We start from the raw sequence: 23651 nt of genomic DNA, 5'->3' as shown, positions 1-23651 counted from the left end.
GAAGAATCAATGCTTTTGAATTGTGGTGTTGGAGAAGACTCTCAAGAGTCCCTTGGACTGCAAGATCAAACCCGTCAGTCCTAAAGGAAATCAGTCCTGAATATTCATTGCAAGGACTGATGCACCTGATTCGAAGAAATGACTCACTGGAAAAGTCCCTGATGCTAGGAAAGCTTGAAGGCAGAAGGGGACAGAGGATGAGATGGTTGGATGGCATCACAGACTCGATGGACATGAATTTGAGCAAGCTCCAGGGGTTGGTAATAGACAGGGAAGTCTGGGGTGCTGCAGTCCATGCGGTTGCAGAGTCAGACACAACTGAGCGACTGAACTGAGACACCGGAAAAAAAATTAATTTTATGTCAAACAATAAACAGCTGTCCCTTACCCTACCTATCCCTTATCCCAACCTTTTCCCTAAAATATGTGTATTTCTAAATAATATACTTTAAAAGACAATTTGACTGTCCTGGGTCTTCGTTGCTGTGCCGGCTTTTCTCCAGTTGTGGAGAGTGGAGGCTACGCTCTAGTTGTAGCGCACAGGCTTCTCACTGTGGTAGCTTCTCTTGTTGTGGAGCACAGGCCCTAGGGCACGAGGGCTTCAGTAGTTGGGGCCGCAGGACTCTAGAGCACAGGCTTGATAGTTGTGGCGGGGGCTTAGTTGCTCTGCAGTACGAGGGATCTTCCAGCAACAGGGATCAAACTGGTGTCTCCTGCATTGGCAGACAGGTTCTTTACCACTGAGCCGCCAGGGAAGCCCTCAATAATATAATTTCTATTCATTTGTAGTTTCAGATATTTTAGGGACGTCCCCTCAGACATACACACTTTTCCGTCTTCTGATTGCAATTTGTTAATTGTACTACATTATTATGATTGTAAATAGTATTTACAGCTGAGCCATATGTGGTGATTACATTTGTTTTGCGGTAGTCAATCCAGGTTGGAGGAGGATAGGGGAAAAGGTAAAACTTAAGAGTACTTGACACGTTTGAACGTAAAAAAGGAGATTCATACTTCTGATAGACTATGACACTGAATTATTGAACAACACTTATACCAAAAAAGTAAGCAAGTGAAAAAACAAGGCAATTATGAACCACAGGGAATTTTGAAATGTGCAACGGTTGTAACAGCAAAGGCTTGTGGAGCCTTTACTTTGTGCCTGATACTTTTCTAATATACATAAAGCACCTACAGAGAGCTTTATAACTGTTACATACAATACATATCAGGGCTTCACTGATAGCTCAGTTGATAAAGAATCCACCTGCAATGCAGGATACCCCAGCTTAATTCCTGGGTTGGGAAGATCTGATGCAGAAAGGATAGGCTACCCACTCTAGTACTCTTTGGCTTCCCTTGTGGCTCAGCTAGATAAAGAATCCACCTGCAATGTGGGAAACCTGGATTCAATCCCTGGGTTGGGAAGATCCCCTGGAGAAGGGAAAGGCTACCCACTCCAGTATTCTGGCCTGGAGAATTCCACAGACTGTATAGCCTACGGGGTCCCAAAGAGTCGGACACGACTGAGTGACTTTCATTACAATACAAGGAAAAGAAAGGCAGCTAGATCTCAAGTTAGTCACTTGAACTCCCAGGGACATTTTCCTGAGGGACAGCAGTTCCGACTTCACAAGGCTGATGTGAGGATGAAATGAGCTATTATTGTATGCAAAGTGCTCAGTACAGTGCCTGGGCCATTAAGTCTCAATCCACAAGAGTGGTTTTTAAGGAGAAAGTACTTTCAATCTGCTGTATGTCAAAAGGGAAAGCTTCAATAAATCTAATCCAAATGGACTTTTTTGGGGGGCAGGGGAAGGAAGAGCAGACACACAGTGCCTCTCTACAGTGAAAATATTAAAGTCGAAAGTTGTGATTTTTTTCCCTTCTAGAAGTCCATTTCTAATCAGGATAGGACCTGCATTGAAACTAAAAGTTCGAGGAAAAAACAATCACAGAAAACATTTTAAGTTACTTTACATCATATTCATTTTTCCAAGAGTAGCTGACATCAAGAATCCTCCTGGCACTAATAAAATTCCCTGCTGTACATATTTAGACCTCCTATATTAGCACTGTCCACTGTGACTTTCTGCAATTATAGAAATGTTCTATAAATTTCTGTATTTGCATAGCCCCCAAACCATAGGCACTAGCTGCTTTTGACTACTGAGGACTTGCAATATGGCTAATAAAATTGAGGAAGTTCATTTTACATTTTTACAAATTTAAATTAAATCTAAATAACCACAAGTAGCTATTGACCACCATACTGGACAGGTCAGCTTTATGTGACTTGGTTGCTCAAATGCCTGTGAAAATCTACACCATTATGCATAAGTTGTTATTGTGCAGTTAATCATGTTTAATCAGTTACACTAGCTTTTGATATGATACATCATTAAACTTAGTGTAAGTATCTCTAGAGATGTATTGTACTCAAAAATCTTGGTTTCAAATTAGGATATTAAAAAGATCCACCCCATGTCTCACATACTGTACAATATAATTTTTTAAAAATCCAGTGATTCTTGAAACATAAATACCTAAGAAAAACCAATCAACTCATTTTGATTTGTCTAGAACAGCCACTGTTTCATACAAAAAGAAAAAACAAAAACAAAACAACAAATAACAAAAAATGAACAGCTGGCACATACCAGGAGTTCTTGACATCACTGAAGTCCTAGTCTTCCCCAGGTCTACAGGCATGGGGTCATTCTGCCCTTCCCAACACAGCAGGTGCTCCCTTAAAAAAGCAGGGAGTGTGTAGAAAATAAGTGGCCTGTTTTATAAAACTCTAAATTTATTCAAAGTGTTAAAAGATTTCACTCTCTCCTCCAAAATACTTTACATTTAAAAAAAAGAAAATCAAAACCCTTTCCTGTTTTTTCTGCCACTGTACATGCTGCTGTTTCCCTTTCTGGAGACCAGCCTCTACCCCTCCAACCCTCTTCCCCTCCCTCCCTTCACTCTCAATATTGCTTTAAGTTTGTTTATAAAGCCCTCCTTCCCCTCTCCCCACAAGTCCTGCCCTGCAGGCACAGCTGCCTTTCCAGATTTCAGGCCCTTGGCTGCAGGTGAGGCAGGATGGATGGGGGAGACTGCAGACAAGGCCTGAAGGACAGAATGCTTTGTGCTTCTGGGAGAAAGGTGGATTGGCTTTTTTCTTGATCAAACAGAGGAGCCCTGTTTTCCTTTTTGCCCCATGGGCACCTGTTCAGGGCCAAATATTTGGCTTGGGGTTGCCCATGGCTGGGTAGCCTTCCCCTTCTCCAGTTTCCCCCAGGCATAGGTCCATGACAGCTGGGTCTGACGACTGTACCGTGTGTCCGCCTGTGGGTTGTGAAGGACGGGAAGAGTGGCACAGGACTAGAGCGGGGCTTGATGGAGCCTGACTTCTCAGCGTTATCTGGGCACCAAACACGCAGGGGAGGAAGTTTTGGTTTTGGAGAGGCAAAACCAGGGTCAGCCAGTGCCATAGAAGTAGGGATGAGCAGGAAGGTCTGACCATATGGCTGTGGGGTGAGCAATGTTCTTTCTGATAAAAACCCCTCCCCTCTCTTCCATCTATCCCACCCTCATCCTGTAGGTCCCAGGATGATTCCAGAAAAGAGGGGGGCATAAAGGGGAGAAGGGTTCTGTTCTGCTGATGAGGAAAAGGCAGGAGGTGACAGAGTACTTGGGGCTGGGAGAGGCCTGCTGGAACACGCAGTCGTCACGGCTTCCCTGTTCCAAGAGGGAGGTTGGGGGGGCCAGGAACCAGGCCCTCACAGGCTTCACCAGCTCTGTTCCTTGTCCTTGACTAGTAAGACTGTGTGCTGGCCCCCGCTGGACACAGTTAAGACCACCCGGTTCTCCAGCTGTTTGCCTGTCATCTCCACGGGGCTCCAGGCATCTTCGTCCTGTCCCGTGCCCAGTTGGTAGTTGGTGCCCATGCCCCAGGCGAAAACACGACCTATAGGGGAAAGAAACAGGGGCAGCTGTCTCGAGGATCCCCAGCCCCAGCTTTCTTCTGCAGAGTGAGAAGCCTGGCACATGAGGGTGCCTTCTGGGCTTGGCCTGAGGCAGCCTGGCAATGTCCCAGCCTCCGGGGAGTTCAGAGAAGCTGGGAGGAGGCAAGGAGATGATGGACAAAAAAGAGCTTTGTCAACCAGAGACCACAGCCCTTATGCATTGACAAAGACTTCTCCCTGCTCCCAGGCAGACCTTTCAAGGCCTGACAATGACTGGTCATTCCCCAAACCCCTACATCACCTCCATTCCCTGAACCACCTGCCTTTGAGACTGTTCTGGACGTTCTCCTTTCCTTACCATTAAGGACTAATCCTTCAAGGTGCGGTGAGCCCCACTTCCCCAGGAACTCCTTCTGGACAGTCCCGGATCCAGCACCTCTGCCAGCCCGCTTTCTCAAGGCCTCCAAGTCTGCTCCCTCAGGCTTTGGCAACAACTTGTCCACACCCCCCTCTGCTGTGCTTGCCAGGACCCCAACTACTAAGCTTTCTTTCTCCTAATGATATTTTAAGTACAACTCCCTGGGAAGCTGGCAGTTACTAGTTGGTATAAAAAAAGGGTCACCAAGATATAAATGTAAAGGCATGCCTGTGTGAGGAGTCTGGAGACCTGGGTTCCAGTCCTGCCTGTCCGTGCCTGTGTGTTCAGTTGTATCTGACTCTTCGTGACTCCATGGACTGTGACCACCAGGCTCCTCTGTCCATGGGAATTTCCAGGCAAGAATACTGGAGTGCATTGCCATTTCCTTCTCCAGGGGATCTTCCCGACTCAGGGATCGAACCCACAACTCCTGTATCTCTTGCACTGGCAGGTAGATTCTTTACCACTGAGCCACCCAGGAAGCCTTGCCTATGTGGGCCTCAGTAATTAATATATCCCCTTGGCTCCAACACATTAAAATAATTTTAATAATGTGTTTACCCACTTTATGTCATCGAAGCCAGAACTTCTATCAGGACAAAAACAACGTCATCACAAATACTGCTTCCCACATCTTAGTTCCATAGAATGGTGGGCAATGGAACCTGCCAGGCACTCTGCTAAGAATCATGACCCCCAGACCCCAACCAGACCGACTGTGGGCGGTCCCACTCACCATCCTTGGTCACAGCATACCCCACAGAAGCTCCACAAGCCACTGAGGAGACCGTGGGCAGCCTGGGGATCAGGGTGGGTACGCTCTTCTCCTCAGCACCTTCCCCAAGGCCCAGCCGCCCATACTCAGCCCGGCCCAGGCTGTATGCTTTTCCTGTGGGAGGAGGGAGAGAGACGAAGAATAGCAGACGGCATGATCCAGGTAGGCCGGGTGGGCACTGATATCCATGGGAGCGGGTCCCCCAATCCCAAGGTGGTGGTGAGATCTGCAGCATCTCTTTCAGTGTGGAGGGAAGCCTGGAAGAACCTCCACAGGCCCCACTTAACTCCCAGGTAGAAGACCACCAGGATGCTGGTGGGTGGGGTGACCCTCATGGACCCACAGTTAGCCCAATCCATGGAACAGGCCCAGGTTCCAAGCACTGTTGTTTACGGAGTGGGGCCAGACCTGTGCCCAGGGAACACTCCACCCTCACCCCAGAGAGAGGTCTAGACCCCCTACCTTCTGAATCCATGCAGACAGTATGGTGCTGGCCCCCGGAGAAGCCCACCCAGGACTTGGTGGAGTTCTTGAAGGATGTTAGGTTCTGAGGTACAAAACAGGATTCTGTGCCTTGGGTTCCTGGGGGGGAAAGGCCAGGATGGGGCTGTCAGGGGTGACACTGTCCAAGGAATTGCCTTCTTTATCCCTTCCCTCATCACATCCGCTCATCACAACTAGAGAAAGCCGCAGTGCAGCAACAAAGACCCAGCACAACCAAAAATACATAAATAAATACTCAAAACAACAACTGAAGCTCTGAGCGGTTAGGTGACCCCCACACGGAGGGGACACAATGAGTGAGTGGTGGAGGCGGGATTGCAACCCAAGTCACTCTGGGACCCACCAAGTTGATGGTAGTTGGAGAGGCCAAAGCCATATACATGGCCCTCGGAGGAGATGGCGAAGGTAAAGTAGGCACCGCAGAAGGCATCCTGGAACCTGACATGGCCCCGGCTTCCCCTGGATTTCAGCATCACACACTTGGGGACCAGGAGTCGTTCTGCAGGCAGAGAGAAGGTCAGGGTCAGTGGCACACACACGGCCTCTCCCCTCTGCCCCACTGTGTCTCCTTTACTGCTGAAGCCCTCACAGGGAGCCTAAGCAGGGACTCTTCTCTGTAGAATACAGAAGAGGAAACTGAGGCCAACAGAGGCCAGGTGCCTCACTCAGACCCCCACAGCCAAAGAGGTAACATTTATATGGGACTTACGCTGTCAGACAGCCTTCTATATGAACTCTGTGCACTTCACAACAACCCAGTGAGGCAGGTAGTTTAGAGATAGGGAAACTGTGTCTGGGGGCCCACGGCCAGTAAGGGGTAGAGCCAAGATTCAACTCTGAGGTAGTCTGGGGATTCCTCAACTATCACTGCAGGTCCACCCGATGCAAGCCTGAACACAAGAGAATCCCTTCTGCCTTTGACCTTCAGCAGGGGATGGCTTGCCAACTTGCCCCACCAGAGGAACCTAAGCTACCTACTTTAAGGGAAATTAAAATGGAGGTAGTCGTGTTCGGGCTTCAGAAGTAGGGGAGCAGGCCTCTGACTGACATCTGACCTTGCCTGGACCCTGCTTGGACTATATGCCTACTTGTGAACACACCAATTGTTACCAGTAAGTCCAGTGGCGCTTAAAAAAGGGAGTGGGTCTTGGAATTTCTTAAGCCCCTGGAGGTCTGGCCAACGCCCTGAGGTCAGACGAAATCTTGTGACGCACAGGTGAAACCAACAACATCTTGTTTGTGTGTGATGAGTGGTTTCTTTTGTTAACGAATCCTTTGAACATAAACTGAAACTAAATCAGCAAAACACCTACCAAGGGGCTTCCCTGGTGGCTCAGTGGTAACGAATCTGCCTGCCAGTGCAGGAAGCTTGGGTTCAATCCCTGATCCCAGAAGATCCCACATGCCGTAAGCTCATGAGCCAAAACTGCTGAGCCTGTGCTCGAGAGCCTGGGAGCCACAACTACTGAGCCCATGAGCTATGATTACTGAAGCCTGTGTGCCCTAGACTCTGTGCTCCGCAACAAGAGAAGCCACTGTAATGAGAAGTTGACTAGAGAGTAACCCCCACTTGCCACAACTAGAGAAAAGCCCATGCAGCAATTAAGACCTAGCACAGACAAAAATAAATGAAAAACAAACAAACACCTACCAAGGCCCTGACGGCCACCACGATTGGCAAATAATTCAGGTACGCGGCCCAGTTGGCCCTGCTCCCCGGAGCCCAAAGTATAGAGGTCGCCATCAACTGTCAGCATCACCAAGTGGTCATTTCCTGAGGGTGAGAGGAAAGCAGGAGATGCAGGGCTTGTCTGTAAGGCCCAACCCAGCAAAAGGTTCTCCACCTCCTGCCCAGAGCGAGATGCGAGACTCACCCGAGGCCACCTTCACCACGGGCACACTCAGCTGCACCTGCACGGGCACCATGCTCTTTTTCATGGGTTCCAAGAGCCCGATCACACCGTTATTGTCCTGGAGGGAAGGGCGGGTCAGTTTTCAGCCAGCCCTGCCTGTCTCATACCAGCCAGATCCAGCTTTGCAGACACCCCCCAGAGGTGTGTGGTGAAGGGCACTGGTGCCAGGTGAGCATGGAGAGGTAGACAGGAGCCAGGCCACACAGTGAAATACTCATGAGTGAAATCAGTGGTCTGTGATTTGCATTAAAATATAACAAAGGAGTTGGGGAATGGAAGGGAGTGAAAATCAAACAAGTTTGGTCATAAGCTGATAATTGTTCAGGCAAGTAAATAAGAGTTCAAAATAGCATTCTGATTACTCTTACATGTTTGAAATTCTCCATTAAAATGTGTTAAAAGAGCTCCAATGAGGAAATATCAGATTCCTTTATTTCTGACATTTCAAAATAAATTGAATAACAAAGTACCAAAACAATTTTAATGCTGAATCTGCTGTTTAAACCACACTCTCCTGTCTTGAAAATTCTGAAATATGCCTCTGAGAAGTGTGGAAGGAGACTGGGAAGCGGAGGAGGAAGGTTAAAAGGGAGGAGATGTGTCAGCAGGCTTCTTGGCTCAGCCGAAGACCAAAGGTATCCCTGAGCCACTCCTTTTCCATGACACACAACATCATAACATCAGATTCACAGCAACAGTCAGTAGTGTGCACAGGCCTGATGAAGAACCAGAAACCTGGGTCCGGTCCAAGCCCTTCCCAGGGTCTCAATCTCTCCACAAGTACAACACGGGCATGGAGATGGGGCCCCACCAGCTGTACTTAATTCTGCTCACCAGCTCCACAGCCATCCTCCAGACCCAGTCTTACCCGGAAAGAGCCCCAGAGGAAGACACGGCCATCCTCGGTGAGGGCTGCTGTGTGACTGTCTCCTGCTGACACCTGTACCACCTTCTCTTGCAGGTCCACTTTCCCAGGGACCATCTCTGAGCCCTCCACTGACGTATCCCTTCCCAGAGCACCCTCGTCATTGCAGCCGAAGGAGTAGACCTGTGCAGAGGATGTCCCCGTTAGTGCGAGGTCTGGCCTCTCAGTATCTTCTTGTCTAGGCCACTCCCTGCTTATCTAGCCAGCTCCATCTCTACAGAGTAATGCATATGGTTCAGAGCTCCTTCCCCAAGGCCCCCAGCCCCAGGTCCTGTCCCGTCTGGTGCCACCCTGACCTACCTGGCCACTTTTGCTTAGGCACACAGTGTGCATGCCCCCAGCCTCAGCCTGCACGATGTCTTCTGGAATGGACACTAGGGCTGGCTTCTTCCTCTCCATCACATTCTCGCCCAGCCCCAGCTGGCCCACGTCGCCCTGGCCCAGTGTCAGCACCACACCTGGTTCTGTGCCGTGGGACCTATGGGAGACTGAGGGGTAAAGAAGATAGCCCCTGAGTGTGCAGGATGACAAGAGAGAGGAGAGGGTGCTGCACAGGCTGTGGGATCACACAGACCTGGGTTCAAATCCGTGCCCTGCCACAGAACATTAGTTAGACCTCTCCAAGCCTAAGCGTCCTCATCTGTGAAACGAGGGTAAGAGAAGTACCTATCTCATCGAATGTTTGTGAAGATTAAAAACTGAGCACATTAGGGACTTCCCTGGTGGTCCAGTGGTTAAGACTTTGCCTTCCAATAGAGGTGTGCATAGGTTCAATCCTTGGAGGGGGAACTAAGATCCAACATGCCTCATACCCAAAAAACCAAAACACAAAACAAGCAATACTGAAACAAATTCAATGAAGACTTTAAAATATGACTCACATAAAAAGAATTTTAATTTTAAATTAAAACCCAAAAAACTCCACATATTCTTTAATCTGTATTTATTTATTTGGCTATGCTCGGTCCCAGTGCAACATGCAGGCTCCTTAGTTGTGGCCCGTGGGATCTAGTTCCCTGATCAGGAATGGAACGCTGGCTCCCTTCACTAGGAGCAGAGTCTTAGCCACTGGACTACCAGCAAAGTGCCCACCTAAGCGCATTATTAATGTGAATGGAAGGAAATGGCAATAATATACTTGATACAGAGAAAAAAATTCAGGTGGGGAGGAGAAGTGGGGCACAAGATAGCTTTTCTGATTGGCTGTTCTTGGTCAGGAACCAACTAACAGAGAGGGCATAATAACATCTAACACTGCTTATTCTACGAATGTTAAATTGATTTGCAGCCCCCCACATTATGCTATAGGCCTTCCATTTCAGGCTCCCATTTTATAGAAAAGGAGAACAGAGCCTTGCTGCTACTGCTGCTGCTGCTAAGTCACTTCAGTCGTGTCCAACTCTGTGCGACCCCATAACGGCAGCCCATCAGGCTCCACCGTCTCTGGGATTGTCCAGGTAAGAACACTGGAGTGGGTTGCCATTTCCTTCTCCAATGCATGAAAGTGAAAAGTGAAAGTGAAGTCGCTCAGTCGTGTCCGACTCTTCGCGACCCCATGGACTGGAGCCCACCAGGCTCCTCCGTCCATGGGATTTTCCAGGCAAGAGTACTGGAGTTGGGTGCCATTGCCTTCTCCGGAACAGAGCCTTAGACAGTGTCATAAGAGCTAATAACGAGTAAAGTTTGCGGTGAAACCAAATCAAGGAGGCCTACATGGTCAGAGCACAGTCTCTAGTCTCCATCCTCAGGCTGTGACTTAACCACTGGACATAGGCACACTGACCCCCTCTCCACTTCTTTTGGGGAGCAGACACGCAGCTGAAGAGGAAAGGGAGGAGTAAGAGACCGCAAGAGGTACGCGCCAATCAGAGTGCAGTGCTGGGCCATCTGCCAGGCCAACGAAGGGCGGGGCCGCCAGAGCCCCGGACAGCCAATGGCGTCCAGCCCCTCCCCCCGGGGGTGTGGCCACAGCTGCCAGGACTGCTGCGGCTGCGCAGAGGGCGCTCTGGGCAGGCAGCCACCTGGTCGGGCCTTCTGGACAGGAGAGCACAGCCCACAGGCACCTTGGCAGGAGCGGGCGCCTGGAACACGGCGGGAAGCAACGGCCCTCACTGCCTGGTTACGAGGGTCTGCAAAAGACAGACACTGTCTGAGTGTGGGTCCACACTCCCCCGACCCTCCCAGACTGGGGGTGGCTCTCCTCCCTGAATCCCTCCAGGGTCCGAGCAGAGAGGAGACCAAAGGCACTTCTCTCGAATGCTAACCAGGAAACGAGCTCATTTTCCTCATGGCAGCCCGGTGAGGTTGCCCGTTTTATGAATGAGGTTAGTGATTTGCCACAGCTATACAGCTAGAAAGTGGCAGAGCCAGGACGTGAACCCAGTCTGGAGGTCAATGGTCTTAACTAGGCATTACTGCCTAGGGCAAAGCCGTAGGGTCTAGTTTTTCACCTGTATCTGAGTGCTTTTAAGCAAGTCTCTGCCCCTTTATCATTCCCAGAGGGTGGGAATCAGTGAGCTACAGGAGACCCTCCAGCTGGGTGGAGTTCCTGGACTTCCTGGCCCCTTGGCTTCAAATCTCAGGGAGGAAGGAGCCCAATACCAGATTCTGGGGATGCCAAGAGGCCACCCATACTGAGGGCCAACTTACCCTTCACCTTCTTGCTTTTGGGGAGGGCATCTTCTGGGGGAGACCTTCTCTTAGCTATACGCTTGGGTGGCATCTTCTTGTCCTGAAAAACCCAGGCAAAGACTCCATGTCAGAAATGGCTCTATTCAGGCAATATTTATCAAAAACCCTAAAAAAAATGAAAAGAAATGCCTAGCAATTCCACTTCTCGGAATTTACCTGAGAAGAACCAAATAATAAATAAACCCAAAGATTAAGTTCCACTAATATTCTCTACTGTATTCTTCGTAACATTAAGAAACAAAAACAACAAAAAATGGAGCAACCCATGTACTTAGGAGTAGGGGATTGGCTAAATAATACGTGGAATACTGATGATAAAACAGTACGAAGCCACTGAAAGTGATGTTTTCAGAGATTTATTTACTGAATCATTGCCAAGTAACATAAGCAGATTGAAAAACAGGCCATCATCCTACTTGTGGAAAAGAAAAAGCATACACATATAAAAATATATGGAAGGAAATACATTCAGTATTAATAATGGTAACCTCTGGAAAATGTGATTACGGACAAATTTTACTTCTTTCTTTATATCTTAATCTAAGATACAAACAGCATGTATTTTTAAATTTTATTATTAAAAAATTAAAACACTGAAGAACATTCAATGAACGTCACAACTCCTTGCAATCCCAACATAACCATAGTAACTCTGGTGATACATTACTGTTATAATCAGACCACACAAACACACACTCACAGCTATCTTCATTAAATAAAACCAACCCAGACCACTTTCTCAACCGCAGTCCAGTCGTTAGGAATCTGCCTGCCAATGCAGGGGACACAGGTTCAATCCCTGGTCCGGGAAGACTCCACATGCTGTGAGGCAACTAAGCCCATGCACCACAACTACTCTGCCTGCATGCCCTAGAGCCCACACTCACGAGAGAAGCCACTGCAATGGAAGCCCATGCAGCGCAACAGAGTAGGCCAGACTCACTGCAACTAGAGAACGCCTGTAAGCAGTAATGAAAACCCTGCATAGCCAAAATTTAAATACATTTAAAAAACAAAACCATCTGTGCTCTTTGATCCAAAATGCCACCACTCCTAGGAGGAACCTGGCTTTCCTTTAAACCCATCCAACAAGAGATAAACACTGTATATGAACTCATACTAGCACACAACGCCTGTTACAAAGGCGGAAAGGAAATCACCTCTGGGCGACACGAAAGGTTGTGGCAGCTCGCACGATCCAGGGCAGCTGAGCCAGCTGAGCCGTCAGCGCTGACTGCCTCCTTGCTTCAGCTAAATGCTGTTGCCTTCTCAAGGCCACTGAGAACAGACACTCTGCCCTAGTGTCTCAATTTCAACCCAGCCCAAATTGGGTCAAAAGCCCTTTTTCCTCCACATAAGCAGTTTCTGAAATAAATCTTTATTGAGCCTGGTTTTTAAGGTTATGAAAGACAGCTAAGCCTTAAGGCTCCCAAACTCTGTGATCCCTCTGGAACAGACACCAGGGCCCAGGCAATTTGCAGCTATCCAGATGCAAAAGCGGTAGAGCAAGTAGTGGTTAAGAGGAGCCAGGCTATGTACTCAGCTACTTTCTGGCTGTCTGACCTTGGACAAAGTTACTTAGTCTCTTCACCATTCAGTTTTCTCCTCAGTAAAATGGAGATAGTAATTACTCAAAATCGATGTGGATGGTGAGTGCTGTCATGAAATAAAAGACCCTGATGCTGGGAAAGATTAAAGGTAAAAGGAGAAGGGGGCGGCAGAGGATGAGATGGTTAGATAGCATCACTGACTCAGTTCAGTTCGGTCGCTCAGTTGTGTCCAACTCTTTGCAACCCCATGGACTGCAGCACGCCAGGCTTCTCTGTCCATCACCACCTCCAGGAGCTTACTCAAACTCATGTCCATCGAGTCAGCGATACCATCCAACCAACCATTTCACCCTCTGTCATCCCCTTCTCCCGCGTACAATCTTTCCCAGCGTACAATCTTTCTCAGTGTCAGGGTCTTTTCAAATGAGTCAGCTCTTCGCATCAGGTGGCCAAAGTATTAAGAGTTTCAGCTTCAACATCAGTCCTCCCAATGAATATTCAGGACTGATTCCCTTTAGGATGGACTGGCTGGCTCTCTTTGCAACCCAAGGGACTCTCAAGAGTCTTCTCTAACACCACAGTTCAAAAGCATCAACTCTTCGGCGATCAGCTTTCTTTATAGTCCAACTCTCACATGCATACATGACCACTGGAAAAACCATAGCCTTGACTAGACAGACCTTTGTTGACAAAGTAATGTCTCTGCTTTTCAATATGCTGTCTAGGTTGGTCATAACTTTTCTTCCAAGGAGTAAGCGTCTTTTAATTTCATGGCTGCTGTCACCATCTGCAATGATTTTGGAGCCCCCCAAAATAAAGTCTGCCACTGTTTCCACATCTATTTGCCATGAAGTGATGGGACCAGATGCCATGATCTTAGTTTTTCTGAATGTTGAGCTTTAAGCCAACTTTTTCACTCTCCTCTTTCACTTTCATCAAGAGGCTCTTTAGTTCTTCTTTGCTTTCTGCTGTAAGTGTGGTGTCACTGACTCAACGGACATGAATTTCAGCAAATTCCGAGAGTGGAGGACAGAGGAGCCTGGCGTGCTGCAGGCCATGGGGCTGCAAAGAGACATGACTGAGCAACTGAACAACAATAGTACCTACACATTGTTATGACTATGACTAAATGAGCTAAAACTGTAAAAGTAATTACAGGGTGGTTCGATCTCTGGGTCAGGAAGATCACCTGGAGGACGGCGTGGCAACCCACTCCAGTATTCTGATCTGGAGAATCCCATGGACAGAGGAGCCTGGCGGGCTACAGTCCATAGGGTCGCAAAGAGTCAGACATGACTGAAGTGACTTAGCATGCACACATACAATTACAGGGTAGGGTAAGGGCTCAATAGGAGAAGGCAATGGCACCCCACTCCAGTACTCTTGCCTGGAAAATCCCTTGGATGGAGTCTGGTAGGCTGTAGTCCATGGGGTCACTAAGAGTCGGACATGACTGAACAACTTCCCTTTCACTTTTCACTTTCATGCATTGGAGGAGGAAATGGCAACCCACTCCAGTGTTCTTGCCTGGAGAATCCCAGGGACGGGGGAGCTTGATGGGGTCGCACAGAGTCGGACACGACTGAAGTGACTTAGCAGCAAGGGCTCAATAAATCAATGCTAGTGTTTAAACATCTAGGTTCTGTTCCAGATAGTGCTTAGGCACAGCTAATCTAATCTAACCACCTCTCCTTCATTTTATAGAAAAGGGATGGAGACTTTAACCAAGGCTATAAATGGCAAGAGAATTCTAAGAACCCTTCTCTGGAGCCTCTCCAGCTCCCCGTTCCACGTTCCACGGTATATGAACATGAGGTCAACGGCCTGGAACCTCCAGGCACATTTCTGCTGGCTGACCTGGGGGAGGAGAACAAAGTGCCGAAGACAAGGAAGCAGCCAAAGGCCTAGAATGCCCCACGGCTGTGTGGACTGAGCCTCTGCAGGCTGAGCTTCTACAGGCTGAGACTGGCCCAGTTTTGACTTTGTTGAGGTGGCAGTTCTATGTTTCACCCAACTTTTATTCTCCCAGGGTGGCAACTCCTCCCCTCCAACCAGCCTCTTTGAGACCCCTCTTCCCACATTAGAAATGCACCTTCACTGGGATCAGTTCAGTTGCTTTCCCCTGATGCTGAGAAAGACTGAAGGTAAAAGGAGAAGGGGGCGGCAGAGGATGAGATGGTTAGATAGCATCACTGACTCAGTTCAGTTCAGTTGCGCAGTCGTGTCCAACTCTTTGTGACCGCATGGACTGCAGCACGCCAGGCTTCCCTGTTCATCACCAACTCCCAGAGCTTACTCAAACTCATGTCCATCGAGTCAGTGATGCCATCCAACCATCTCATCCTCTGTCATCCCCTTTTCCTGCCTTCAATCTTTCCTAGCATCAGGATCTTTTCCAATGAGTCAGCTCTTCGCATCAGGGATAGAGCTGTGGTTTGCTCAACCCTGCTTGTGCAACCATGTTTGGCCTCTCTGAGCTGTGTGTATCCTCATGTAAAGGGATGCAATGACCACTTCGAGGGCTGCTGTCCAGATGGAATGAAATGTCTGCGAAGGGTTTTGCAGTGCCAAGCACACGGTACCCAGCAGCATGGACCCAATACTGCCATGAATGCTTATTACCACTGCTTGGCTCTGGACCGGGGGTAGCAAGGAAGAAGACAACTCACCCTCCACCTGCTCTCACGGAGCTTACAGACAGAACACATACGCACGCAGAGAGAGTGTTATTACAGACAGTGTGGCCTGCTGAACAGGCAAGGTGATATAGTAGGAATATTCCAGGGACACAGCAGTGTAGATGTATTTAATGCCACTGAACCATATACAGTTAAAAATGGCTACAATGGTCAATTTTATGTTATGAATTGTTTATCACAATAAAAAAAAAAGAGAGTAACTGGGATAGGAGAGGAGATATAGGTCAGATAGGTGACATCTGGGCTAAGACTTGAAATACTAGGCACAGAAAGCCAGCAGGGGAAGGCCTGGACAAAAGCATGAGATGTGCTCAGGAACCTGGGGAGACCAGCAGGGCTGCAGCTGGACAGTGATGGATCAGAGGCACAAGGGGAGCAGGGGCCGGGTCGTACAAGGCCTAGTAGGGAAAACAGACAAGCATTAAGAAGACTGTCTCATTAACGATTGTTCTGGAAGGGATTGGAAGAGGAGGCAATTGCAAGCATCCAAATGAGAGAAGTTGGTGACATGATTTGGTCTGAGGCAACAAATAAAAATACACAATTTAGGAAACAGGCTTGCTTTGCCAGTGGATTAGCTGTAGGGAATGAGGGTGGGGGAGGAACCCAGAATGACTATTTCATCCTAAAAAATCCAGGGGATCCTGGGCAGGGCCCCTTTGATCCTCCTATGAACTTAGTCCAACACAAGGACTCCTAGCCTTTGGCTTAAGTGACTAGGTAGATGGTAGACTTCCAGTTACTGAGAAGACTGGGGGACAAACAGGGCGGAGAGACTGAGAGGTTTTTGTCAAGTGTGAAGTGTGCAGGAACCGATCAAGAAGGGATGTTAAGGTGGCAGAGCTGGATGGGTTAAGGAGTGTGGGACACACCAGGGACCCACTTTTTCCAGTAAACAGCTCATAACCCTTGGCGAGGTTGGCACTGGTTCACTGGGTCTGGGGCCCTGTCCCGCCAAAGGCATATTTCCCCGTCAGCTCATCAGAATGACCTGCAGCCGTCAGCTCTGCTGGGGAGGGAGACTGAGAAGGAGCTTGGAAAAGTACTCACAACAAGAAGTTAAGTGAAAAAAAAAACAAAACAAAACAGAATGGTATCCGCACATTGGTGCTGCTGTTGGGTTGAGCTATGGGAAAGGCCTGGAGTGGAGACAGAAAAACAAAGGCAATAGGAGGTATTTGGTGTCATGGATCATTAACCAAAAAAAAAAAAATGATTCTACCATTCATGATCTTTTTAAAAAGACCTCCAGGGTTTGGTACTGACACAACTTCTGGGCTCATCTTATCTGCCACACCCTCCCTTCTCACAGTCTTAGACTGCTTACTTTTCTCTCCATACCAGTGCGTCTCCATCCCACCCCAGCCCTATCCTACTTCAAGAACTTCTACTCAAAGTTGCCTCCATTGGTACACTACTTCGGATCCCTCTCTCAATCCTAAAGGAATCATTCTCTCCAAGAAATTAGGACAGACTTTGGATCATAATTATTTAACCAGTCTGCTCCTTCAGATGAGTCTCTTTGGGGCACTGGCCACACCTACCTTCTAACAACCTTTAACTTCTCACAACAAGCTGAAGAGAGCTCTGTCACTCTTATTTAACAGCTGAGGGAACTGGGGCGCAGAGAAGTAGATTTACTTGCTTAAGTTGGCACAGCCGGAAAAGAGAGCCAGGAATGGAATCCAGGTATACCTAAAATTAAAAGCAAAAGAACAGTTGGCTAAAGGCAGGTCATGGTCCAGGCAGTGATCGAGGCAGCCTGGACAGGGCTCCCCAGGATCTCCTATGAACCTGGCCAAAGGCAAGGAGCAGAGGGTGGGAGCCTGCTGAAAGGGACAAGACGGTGGGTGAGAGCAAAGGGGAGACACGGAAGCAGTGAGGGCCTGGGAGAGTGGGCCAGGCGGGCGACAGATCTGCTGAAGTACGTGTGGAAGGACCACAAGCACAGCTCCATGCCGCGGTACAGAGCGCGCCAGCTTTTAAGTCCAGCCCACCTGAGTCCCCTTTGAACTTGAGAGTCTTCGTCTCTCAAAGGGAGGACTCCAGGCACTGCGGTGTCTATCAACAATCCCGGAGGCAATGCGGGGGATGAGAAGGCACCTTCTAAAAGGTGGAGCCCTGCACCCATGACCCACATGCATGTTTTCTACCGCACAAATCAGTCCTTTGGACAGACTTCCTCTCTAACCACTCTGGTTTTATTTAGTTCTTTAATTTCTCTTAGTTCCTTGACCAGGGATTGAACCTGTGCCCTCTACAGTGGACATGTGGTGTCTTAACCACTGGACCACCAGGGAAGTCCCTGGGTGTGTTTTCTTAACTAGACATCGAGAGTCTGGGCTGGGTATAAGTCTTAGTCTTTGTCCCCACCCCTCACTCCCCAATAGACAAACACAGCTTCCATCTTCAAGGAGTTCACAGTCTGGAAGAAGAGTGAGATACAATCTCAGTAAGTCAGATACAGAGTCAACTTCCAGTAACAGTCTCCTAAGGTGAAGATAGAGTGCCTGATGAACTATGGAATGAGGTTCGTGACATTGTACAGGAGACAGGGATCAAGACCATCCCCATGGAAAAGAAATGCAAAAAAGCAAAATGGCTGTCTGGGGAGGCCTTACAAATAGCTGTGAAAAGAAGAGAAGTGAAAAGCAAAGGAGAAAAGGAAAGATATAAGCATCTGAATGCAGAGTTCCAAAGAATAGCAAGAAGAGATAAGAAAGCCTTCCTCAGCGATCAATGCAAAGAAATAGAGGGAAACAACAGAATGGGAAAGACTAGAGATCTCTTCAAGAAAATTAGAGATACCAAGGGGACATTTCATGCAAAGATGGGCTCGATAAAGGACAGAAATGGTATGGACCTAACAGAAGCAGAAGATATTAAGAAGAGGTGGCAAGAATACACAGAAGAACAGTACAAAAAAGATCTTCACGACCCAGATAATCACGATGATGTTATCACTCATCTAGAGCCAGACATCCTAGAATGTGAAGTCAAGTGGGTCTTAGAAAGCATCACTACGAACAAAGCTAGTGGAGGTGATGGAATTCCAGTTGAGCTCTTTCAAATCCTGAAAGATGATGCTGTGAAAGTGCTGCACTCAATATGCCAGCAAATCCGGAAAACTCAGCAGTGGCCACAGGACTGGAAAAGGTCAGTTTTCATTCCAATCCCAAAAAAAGGCAATGCCAAAGAATGCTCAAACTACCGCACAATTGCACTCATCTCACACGTTAGTAAAGTAATGCTCAAAATTCTCCAAGCCAGGCTTCAGCAATATGTGAACCGTGAACTTCCTGATGTTCAAGCTGGTTTTAGAAAAGGCAGAGGAACCAGAGGTCAAACTGCCAACATCCGCTGGATCATGGAAAAAGCAAGAGAGTTCCAGAAAAACATCTATTTCTGCTTTATTGACTGTGCCAAAGCCTTTGACTGTGTGGATCACAATAAACTGTGGACAATTCTGAAAGAGATGGGAATACCAGACCACCTGACCTGCCTCTTGAGAAATCTGTATGCAGGTCAGGAAGCAACAGTTAGAACTGGACATGGAACAACAGACTGGTTCCAAATAGGAAAAGGAGTATGTCAAGGCTGTATATTATCACCGTGCTTGTTTAACTTATATGCAGAGTATATCATGAGAAACGCTGGACTGGAAGAAACACAAGCTGGAATCAAGATTTCTGGGAGAAATATCAATAACCTCAGATATGCAGATGACACCACCCTTATGGCAGAAAGTGAAGAGGAACTCAAAAGCCTCTTGATGAAAGTGAAAGTGGAGAGTGAAAAAGTTGGCTTAAAGCTCAACATTCATAAAACTAAGATCATGGCATCTGGTCCCATCACTTCATGGCAAATAGATGGGGAAACAGTGGAAACAGTGTCAGACTTTATTTTTTGGGGCTCCAAAATCACTGCAGATGGTGACTGCAGCCATGAAATTAAAAGACACTTACTCCTTGAAAGGAAAATTATGTCCAACCTAGATAGCATATTGAAAAGCAGAGACATTACTTTGCCAACAAAGGTCCATCTAGTCAAGGCTATGGTTTTTCCAGTGGTCATGTATGGATGTGAGAGTTGGACTATGAAGAAGGCTGAGCGCCGAAGAATTGATGCTTTTGAACTGTGGTGTTGGAGAAGACTCTTGAGAGTCCCTTGGACTGCAAGGAGATCCAACTAGTCCATTCTGAAGGAGATCAGCCCTGGGATTTCTTTGGAGGGAATGATGCTGAAGCTGAAACTCCAGTACTTTGGCCACCTCATGCGAAGAGTTGACTCAGTGGAAAAGACTCTGATGCTGGGAGGGATTGGGGGCAGGAGGAGAAGGGGACGACAGAGGATGAGATGGCTGGATGGCATCACTGACTCAATCGACGTGGGTCTGAGTAAACTCCGGGAGTTGGTTGATGGACAGGGAGGCCTGGCATGCTGTGATTCATGGGGTCGCGAAGAGTCGGACACGACTGAGTGGCTGAACTGAACTGAACTGAACTGAAGGTGAAGAACTGACGCTTTCCAATTATGGTGCTGAAAAAGACCCTCCAGAGTCCTGTGGACTGCAAGGAGACCAAACCAGTCAATTCTAAAGGAGATCAACCCTGAATATTCATTGGAAGGACTGATGCTGAAGCTGAAGCTCCAATACTTTGGGCACCCGATGCAAAGAACCGGCTCATTGGAAAAGACTCCGATGTTGGGAAAGATTGAAGGCAAAAGGAGAAGGGGGCACCAGAGGATGAGATGGTTAGATAGCAACACCAACACAATGGAAATTAATGTGAGCAACCTCTGGGAGATAGCAGAGGACAGAGGAGCCTGGCATGCTGCAATCCATGGGGTTACACAGTCAGACATGACTTAGCGACTGAACAACAACATGTGCCAGTCAATCCTGGAATACTCACACCCTGCCCTCACAGGTGTGATCATTCTGGTATTTACAGATATGAAAGTGAAGGCTCTGGGGAAGGGGGCCCAGGCGACACAGAAGTGGGATGACAGCCCAGGTCTGCTGACCACTCCCCACCAGGACCAGAGCATCCCCCATCCCCACTTCTCCCTAGGCCTGTTTTTTCATTTGGTAGACTAGACAGTCTACCAGGGCCCCTGTGTTCCTGCTGTGACCCTCTGTGACCTCATCTCTGCAAAAGGAGACGGCGCCCTCTCCAACCCCAGCAGCTGTCCCCACCCAGCCACCCCAATGTCAGGAGGCAAACACTTGCGAGACAGATGCAAGGGCTGAAGAATCTCTTTGTGAGGGAAGTCCCCTGGGAGGGAAGGGATGAGAGAGGCTCTGTTTGTCTGTCAACAAACACTGGGGGAGCAACTCCTTCCTGCCTGATGTCAGTTACTGAGCTGGTAGACCTCACCCAAGGGCTCCTTACCAGGATCCCCCTTCAATACAGAAGGGGTGGTGGTAGTTTAAGTCGCTAAGTTGTGTCCGACTCTTGGTGACCCCATGGACTGTAGCCTGCTGGACTCCTCTGTCCATGGGATTTTCCAGGCAAGAATACTGGAGTGGGTTGCCATTTCCTTCTCCAGGGGATCTTGCCCATCCAGGGATCAAACCTGGGTCTCCTCCATCGCAGGCAGATTCTTAACCAACGGAGCTACCAGGGAAGCCCAAAAATACAGAGGGGAGCCTAGGCTTAAGTGCATTTATTTTCCCCAGCAGAATGAGGATACACCTTACCCCAGGTGTTAGAACCACAGCTTTACAGTATATTAGTAACTCTCTTATCTTCATCTTACAGGTAAGGACCAGGCCCAGGGGGATTAGGTGGATGGCCCAGGGGTAGCCAACTAGGCAGCTGCAAAGCTGAACAGGATTCCTGCTCTTGGGATGGCTTCCCAACAAGAGCATGGAGAACTCCTAGTTTACCTTTCCAGACTCCACTCTGATGCCCTTCTTGGGTAAAACCGTCGCTGCCTTCTCCGCCCCACCCAGCACTTGCACTCCAGACCTTTGGAGACCCAGCCCCTGCTCGATCATATTGCTCTTCCTCTCCTGGTACCCTGTGCGCCAGACAAACACCGTGGTAGCTCTGATGACAACACTCACCCACACCTTCCTGCGTTTGCACGTGCTGTGTTCCCTGCCTGGATCGCCAGAAGCCCTCCACCCTCGGTCCGCCTGAATAACTTCTCTGTTCTTTCAAAACCCTGGCCAAGAGTCACCTCGGCTGGAAAGTCATCACTCATCCTCCTGCCCAGGCTTGCGTCAACGTCCGAGTTCCCCATCCACACTCCCTACACTCGACTTCTGCTATAGGCACTCAAGTCACACTTGGAGCACCTTAGTTAATATCCACGAGGAGCAGCGAGCGCCGCGGCTCCATGGGCACACCTTGGGGATCACATGGGCCTCCCCAGGGGAGGCAGGGAGCTCCATCACGGCCACCCGGGGCCCTTTCACCATTTCCCCCAGCCCTGCACGCGCGGCACGGAGGAGACCGCCAGCGATTAATCTGCTGACAGACGAGTTGATGCGGAGTTCCCGGCACATCTCTCCCACCGGTCAGCAGTCGTGGCGGTGCCTGTTGACGCTGAGATTTCGCTCCCTACGCAGACCCTCGGCAGCCTACCCTCGAGCTCCTCGATCCGACCCTTGCCGGGCGGGATTCCCACCCCACTCCGCAAACCGCATTCTCCAAACCAGTGCTGGACTTTTTAAAATCACTTTCCCGCTCCGGAAACGCGGCACCGCCGGGGCGGCCGCCCCGGTCCGGGAGGCGCGCGGCTCTACGCACCGCGGGCGCCGAGGTCACCGCGGCCGCGCGCAAAACCCCGGCCGGCCGCGTTCCGGCCGTTTGAATCTCCCGCCCCCGCGGGCGGCGCGGGCCGGGCGTGCGAGGCGCGGCGGCGGAGGGGCAGCGCGGCCCTCGCTCGGCGAGGCGGGGCCCGGGCGGGCGGGCTGGCTCCCGGGCGCCCCGCGGGGCCGCAGACCCGAGCGCCCGCACCCGCGCCTCCCAGCCGCGCTGGCTTCACGTGGGGCCGGCGCCGCGCCACACGGACGCGCGCGGGCAACGGCCCCGGCCCATCGCCGCCCGCGGGCGCCCCCGGGCTGTGCCCGCCCCACGCGCCGCCCTCCGCCCAGACCCTCCGTGCGTGACTGGCGCGACCTACCTCGCTGCAGGTCCGCCACAAGGAACTCCTCCGCTCGCCGGCCCGGCCGCGAACTGCCCCAGAGCATGCGCTCTGCAGGCCTCCGGCCCCGACCCCGGGCCAGAAAAGAAAACAAAGAGCCCGGCGCCCCCTGGCGGCCGCCCCGGGAGGTGCCGGTGGCGCGATCCGGCTAAGGCGCTCGCCACCAGGCTCTTTCCGCCCCGGCTCGGGGTTACAGAACGGGTGTGTGTTTTGAAGGCCCTAAATTGGAACGAGTGAACTGACAACCAGAAAGACTGCTTGAAATCAGGGTTTGCCTGGGGAAAAAATATGGTATGGAAGGGACTGTACGGATAAAAGAGACACTGATCGTCCCTGCTCTCAAGGGGCTTTCAGAGAAAGATGAGAAGTCAGACTATCAACAACTACTCAAGGCTGTGACAAGGGCTGTTGTGACAAGGGTAAGCACAGGGTTATATAGCTCAGCCGGGACTTAAGGAAGGCTTTCCAGGTTAAGCCCAAGAGGGTAGGGCATCCTAGGAGAAGCATCCTTACGAGGACAGAGAGCGATAAGAGCCTCTGGTGGGTTGGGGAAACGGCCCGAGTCTGACTGGGGGCAGAGGGTGCCGTGGGAGGGACTTAGCGGTTTCGTCTAAGGAGACCCCCTCTATCCTGGGGAAATGGGGAACTCTGGAAGGGATCTGAGCACATGAGTGACGGGAGCAGATTTTTGTTTTGGAACAAAATGGAGAATGGGCTTGGGTGGAGGGGAAACCAAGAGTGAGGCAGGGAGGCCAGATTAGAAAGAAGAGGAGGGTGTGAACTGAGGTTGGGAGCTAGCTAGGTAGGGTAGCTGCCTACCCTTCTCTTGTTAACATGCTCCTTCTTCAGGATGGATTCAGACAGTTCTTCAGTATTTCAGGTTCCCTGTGGTCACCTTTCAGGCCTTTTCATTGTGTCTGGGGGTTTCCCAAGTCAAAGGAGTGACCTCTGCAGAAGGATGTTTTCTCCATTTCATGTAGATTCTTGACTCTGAAAGTCATGCTATCATTCCTGAACTCTAGATGGACACTTTTGATGAGTGTCTGAAGTGAAAGTGTT

The 23651-nt window shown here is 49.5% G+C and overlaps 1 protein-coding gene across 11 annotated transcripts; it reads right to left on the bottom strand.

The window, feature by feature from the left end:
- Nucleotides 1-332: 332 nt before the first annotated feature.
- On the bottom strand, nt 333-22626 carry RCC1 (regulator of chromosome condensation 1). 11 transcript variants are annotated; one of them, XM_086331738.1, is made up of 12 exons: nt 22572-22626; nt 16979-17129; nt 11144-11225; nt 10516-10623; nt 8795-8982; nt 8438-8617; nt 7531-7627; nt 7308-7430; nt 6000-6155; nt 5615-5734; nt 5114-5266; nt 333-713 (listed from the first exon to the last, which is right to left on the bottom strand). In XM_086331738.1, exons 3-12 carry the CDS (start codon nt 11214-11216, stop codon nt 658-660), a joined length of 1254 nt encoding a protein of 417 aa, XP_086187864.1. In that variant the 5' UTR covers nt 11217-11225; nt 16979-17129; nt 22572-22626; the 3' UTR covers nt 333-657. The 11 variants fall into 11 exon arrangements, with proteins under 11 accessions (XP_086187864.1, XP_086187868.1, XP_086187879.1 ...); XM_086331687.1 differs by lacking the exon at nt 333-713 and adding an exon at nt 1024-3961 and having other exon boundaries at nt 10558-10623; XM_086331669.1 differs by lacking the exon at nt 333-713 and adding an exon at nt 1968-3961.
- Between the last annotated feature and the right edge of the window lie 1025 nt (nt 22627-23651).

Source organism: Bos grunniens, chromosome 2 (genome assembly GCF_055505025.1).
Source record: "Bos grunniens cultivar Pamir isolate PY7600 chromosome 2, Bosgru_T2T1.0, whole genome shotgun sequence".
NCBI classification, from domain to species: domain Eukaryota; kingdom Metazoa; phylum Chordata; class Mammalia; order Artiodactyla; family Bovidae; genus Bos; species Bos grunniens.
The sequence above is the reverse complement of the archived record's forward strand: the minus strand, read 5'-3'. Positions and strand labels throughout refer to the sequence as shown.

Bases quoted from the DNA above. Each gene is read 5' to 3' on its own strand.
- RCC1 (XM_086331669.1), bottom strand. From the start codon at position 11,216: ATGCCACCCAAGCGTATAGCTAAGAGAAGGTCTCCCCCAGAAGATGCC. The intron at 7,628-8,437 runs GTAAGACTGGGT...CCTTCCCTCCAG, and splicing joins TCCTCTGGGGCTCTTTCCGG to GACAATAACGGTGTGATCGG. The intron at 3,962-5,113 runs GTGAGTGGGACC...TTTCCCCTATAG, and splicing joins GTATGCTGTGACCAAGGATG to GTCGTGTTTTCGCCTGGGGC.